At 44.4% G+C, this 4,794-nt stretch overlaps 1 protein-coding gene across 2 annotated transcripts; it reads left to right on the top strand.

Annotated features, from left to right (window-relative positions):
- Positions 1-510: 510 nt before the first annotated feature.
- On the top strand, positions 511-4,098 carry DNAJC28 (DnaJ (Hsp40) homolog, subfamily C, member 28). Of its 2 annotated transcripts, none has more exons than XM_011999121.1 (2): positions 511-631; positions 2,879-4,098. In XM_011999121.1, exon 2 carries the CDS (start codon positions 2,910-2,912, stop codon positions 4,080-4,082), a length of 1,173 nt encoding a protein of 390 aa, XP_011854511.1. In that variant the 5' UTR covers positions 511-631; positions 2,879-2,909; the 3' UTR covers positions 4,083-4,098. The 2 variants fall into 2 exon arrangements, with proteins under 2 accessions (XP_011854511.1, XP_011854512.1); XM_011999122.1 differs by lacking the exon at positions 511-631 and adding an exon at positions 755-1,172.
- The last annotated feature ends 696 nt before the right edge of the window (positions 4,099-4,794 follow it).

Below are 4,794 nucleotides of genomic sequence, written 5' to 3'. Positions count from 1 at the left end.
AAAAAAAAAAAACAAAAAACAACAAAAAAAAAAACTCCCAAGCCTCTGCCTTTTCCTTTCTTTTTATCCTTTTTCTTTGTCCTTTTTAAAAAACTTGCTTCCTGTACAGAGAGGGGAAATGTTCAGTCCCCACCTCAGTGGTTGAAAACTCGAAGCCAGAAGATCCCTATTTTGATTTTGTCCTCTGGCCTGTCGCCAGCCCCTCAACAGTACTTGAATTAATAAAAGGGCAGGTTTTAAGCCCCATATATCATGGCTCCTTCTGTGACTCCGAAGAAACCTGTTCAGGTCCTGTTCCGGGGAAACAGTCTTGCCTTCCCCAGCCCCCAAAAAGTTACCTTCGCCCTCTGAGCCACAGCTCCCCCACGCCGCCAACTCGGTCTTTGCATCATTTTCGACGCTCCCTAAGTCCCTCCCGAGAGGCGTAGGCGCACATCGCCCCTTCTAGCAAACTACATCTCCCACAATCCCAATCGGCCGACCACCTCCGCTCGGGGCGGGGACGGAGGCGGAGCTGGTCGTCCCAGGCCGGGACGAAGCCTCCTGAGGTGCCCTGCATGGGTTCTCCGGGGTAGAGTTCGTTTGACGAAAGATTGTCCGTTTCCCTGGTAAGGTCACCTGTCCCAATCAGGTACGATTCTGCCTTCCGTACCCGCTGAGCCCCTCAGGGTAAACTGGCAGATGGTCTAGCCTGGCGGAGGCACCAGCTGGAGACCGCGCGCTGCACAGACACCGGGAGTGACGGGCGGGCCGCGCACGCATGCGCAGAGACGCGGCATGGGCGCGGGAGCCGCGGAACCCCTACCCAAGGGCTGCGCAGGTGAGGAGGGGGCGGGGCAGGACCGACCTCCCTTGCCATGATAACCACCTTCGCAGCGGGCTCCCAGACCGTTGGCCCCGATTGTCTAGAAAATAGGGGGTCTCAGGAGCTCCGTTTTAGCGTTTATATATCCCAATTTCAATTAAGCCACTTCCAGTGTTTTTTGGCCATTGTCAGTGTACAAGTCTTCCTCCTCTTCGAGACCATGTTATTGCAATAGCAGCAAACGTGTTGGGAGGCCTCACAGTTCATCGTGGTTTTTCTGGCCTCTGGCAGATGGCTCCTTCCTAGCGAGCTGTGGAGCTTAAAGTCTTTTGGACACTTGATTCTATTCAATCCAGTGTCAGACCAGGTACCTACCTTGTCCATAAGTCGTCTTATGAGAAGACTCCTTGAGATGATGCAGACTCTCGGTGCAGTTTATAATCGGCTGGAGGTATAGACAGTTAAGCAAGCCTCCTTTTTTACAGTGCCCACCCCTAACCATTTTGCTTACACCTTGTTATGGGACTTGGTTAAATTGCTTAACCTTCCGGACCTATGTTTTGTCATTAAACGAAAAGATTGGATTAGATGATCTCTAAGAATTTTCCGCTAGCAAAATATATGGTTAGTGAGGGGTAGAATCCAGATTATATCTATCTGTCTGTCTGTCTATCTATCTATCTATATATTTTTTTTCTTTTTTTTTTTTTCGAGACAGAGTCTTGCTCTGTTGCCCAGGCTGGAGTGTAGTGGCACGATCTCGGCTCACTGCAACCTTCACCTCCCGGGTTCAAGCGATTCTCTTGCCTCAGCCTCCCGAGTAGTTGAGACTGCAAGCGCCCAGTTAATTTTGTATTTTTAGTAGAAACAGGGTTTTGCCATGTTGACCAGGCTGATTTCGAACTCCTGATCTCAGGTGATCCGCCCGCCTTGGCCTCCCAAAGTACTGGGATTACCGGCATGTGCCACCGTGCCTGGCCCCACAATATATTAACACTAAACTTCATCAACTTCCATTTTTCTGTCCACATCAGTGAAATATAGCTATAACAATGCAGCTGGTGCCTGGCGCGGTGGCTCACCCCTGTAATCCCAGCACTTTGGGCAGCCGAGGCGGGAGGATCACAAGGTCGGGAGTTCGAGACCAGCTTGACCAACATGGTGAAACCCCGTCTCTACTAAAAATACAAAAATTAGCCGGGCATGGTGGCATGCGCCTGTAATCCCAGCTACTCAGGAGGCTGAGGCAGGAGAATCGCTTGAACCTGGGAGGCGGAGTTTGCAGTGAGACGTCACACTACTGCACTCCAGCCTGGGCGACAGAACAAGACTCCGTCTCAAAAAAAAAAAAAAAAAAGAAAAAAGAAAGAAAAGAATGTGGCCGGGCACAGTGGCTCACCTCCATAATCCCAGCACTTTGGTAGACAGAGGCTGGCAGATCGTTTGAGCTCAGGAGTTGGAAACCAGGATGGGCAACATGACGAAACCCCATCCCTACAAAAATACAGAAATTAGCCAGGTGTGGTGGTGCACGCCTGTAGTCCCAGCAACATGAGAGGTAGAGGTGGGAGGATCGCTTCAGCCCAGGAGGTTGATGCTGCAGTGAGCCATGATTGTGCCACTGCACTCCAGCACGGGCAACAGAGCAAGACCCTGTCTCAAAAAAAAAAAAAAAAAAAAAAAAACTAGGCGCGATGGCTCATGCCGGTAATCTCTGGGAGGCCAAGCGGGTGGATCACCATGTCAGGATATCCAGAGCAGCCTGGCCAACATGGTGAAAACCCTTCTCTACTAAAAATACAAAAAAATTAGCTGGGCGTGGCTCTGGAGGTGGAGGTTGCGCTTGAACCCTGGAGGCGGAGGCACCACTGCACTCCAGCCTGGGAGACAGAGAGACTGTCTCAAAAGGAAAAAAAAGGGGGAAAAAAAAGGAAAATGTTGACAGCAGCATTCAAAAGAACTGCCCCTTGTTGTACTTGTAAATTCATGCCGTATCTTATACCTTATTGTTGAAAATAAGAAATTAACTGATAATACAACTTTGTTCAACCTATATTTGTTGTCGTTTTATAGATCATTGCTAGGAAGAACTCTGGGTACAATAATGAATACAACGTACATGATGATGGCTCAGATCTTAAGATCTCACCTGATAAAGGCTACAGTGATTCCTAATCGAGTGAAAATGCTTCCATATATTGGTATCATTAGAAATAGAATGATGTCAACCCATAAATCCAAAAAGAAGATCAGAGAATATTATAGGCTGCTGAACGTGGAAGAAGGCTGCTCTGCAGATGAAGTCAGGGAATCTTTTCATAAGCTTGCCAAGCAATATCATCCTGACGGTGGCTCTAATACGGCTGATTCTGCAACATTTATAAGGATTGAAAAAGCTTATAGAAAGGTGCTCTCCCATGTGATAGAACAAGCAAATGCGAGTCAGAATAAATGTGAAGAAGAAGAAGAAGAAGATGTAGAAAAATTCAAATATAAAACACCCCAACACCGGCATTATTTAAGTTTTGAAGGTATTGGTTTTGGGACTCCAACTCAACGAGAGAAGCAATATAGGCAATTTAGGGCAGACCGTGCTACTGAACAAGTGATGGAATATCAAAAGCAGAAACTACAAAGCCAGTATTTTCCTGATAGTATAACTGTTAAAAATATAAAACAGAGCAAACAGCAAAAGATAACTCAGGCTATAGAGCGTTTAGTGGAGGACCTCATTCAAGAATCCATGGCAAAAGGAGACTTTGACAATCTCAGTGGGAAAGGAAAACCTCTGAAAAAGTTTTCTGACTGTTCTTACATCGATCCCATGACTCACAACCTGAACCGAATACTGATCGATAACGGATACCAACCAGAATGGATCCTTATGCAAAAGGAAATCAGCGATACTATTGAGCAACTCAGAGAGGCAATTTTAGTGTCTAGGAAAAAACTTGGGAATCCAATGACACCAACTGAACAGAAACAGTGGAAACATGTTTGTGAGCAGTTTCAAGAAAACATCAGAAAATTAAACAAGCGAATTAATGATTTTAATTTAATTGTTCCCATCCTGACCAGGCAAAAAGTCCATTTTGATGCTCAGAAAGAAATCATCAGAGCCCAGAAAATATATGAGACCTTTATAAAAACAAAAGAAGTCACAGATGGAAACCCAAATAACCTTGATCAAGGAGAAGGAGAGAAAACACCTGAAATCAAGAAAGGTTTTTTAAACTGGATGAATCTGTGGAAATTTATTAAAATACGATCATTTTGATGTTTACTATCATAAATCATTCTTAATTCCACTGACACTTAACATGGAAAATGAGATTTATTGCTATATTAAGAACTGTGCCATTGTACTTTTCACAAAACTAATCACATACCCAATGATGTGTGAGTGAGACACCGATCAGGTTTGTCCTGAGGATATAGCAAGAAAATAAAATAACCTGCTAAAGAAAATAATTTAGTTCATTCCAGTGTTAAAGTGTCAGTCATCTAGTGAAATGAGCTAGGATCAGGTTTCTTAGGAATCATACACGAATTCCAAAAGTTTTAGTGCAGTTTTGAGCTGTAATAACTAACTTAAAAGCAGTCACTGTTGCCATTTTCAAACATAGGTACTTAACAACAGGGAAACCGAAAAATATGTTATCAAAAGTCACAAAACTTAAGTGTAATGAAATTTAACCAATTAAACCTCCAGATGATTTTTTTAAACACGTTTGCTGGATTTATACCCCTAAGCTTATTAAGGCTCAAAACTGTCCCAAGACTTTTGCGACACTCTCCATATGGGTGGAAATTAGCCTACTGGAATTACTGCACTTTTCTTTTTATGAGGGCCTTCTCTGTGGGTACTGAATGAAAAACATACCAACCATGCAGATTCCACTTTTTCCTGTCTAACTTGATGGTTTATTGGCAGCAGAAATCAGTGAAGCTAGTTGATTTAGCAATTCTAGAAATAAACTCCAGTGTCC

This window comes from Mandrillus leucophaeus, unplaced genomic scaffold, assembly GCF_000951045.1.
Source record: "Mandrillus leucophaeus isolate KB7577 unplaced genomic scaffold, Mleu.le_1.0 Scaffold582, whole genome shotgun sequence".
Classification (NCBI taxonomy): Eukaryota; Metazoa; Chordata; class Mammalia; order Primates; family Cercopithecidae; genus Mandrillus; species Mandrillus leucophaeus.
This window is presented reverse-complemented; position numbering and strand designations above follow the sequence as displayed.

Bases quoted from the DNA above. Each gene is read 5' to 3' on its own strand.
- DNAJC28 (XM_011999121.1), top strand. From the start codon at position 2,910: ATGAATACAACGTACATGATGATGGCTCAGATCTTAAGATCTCACCTG.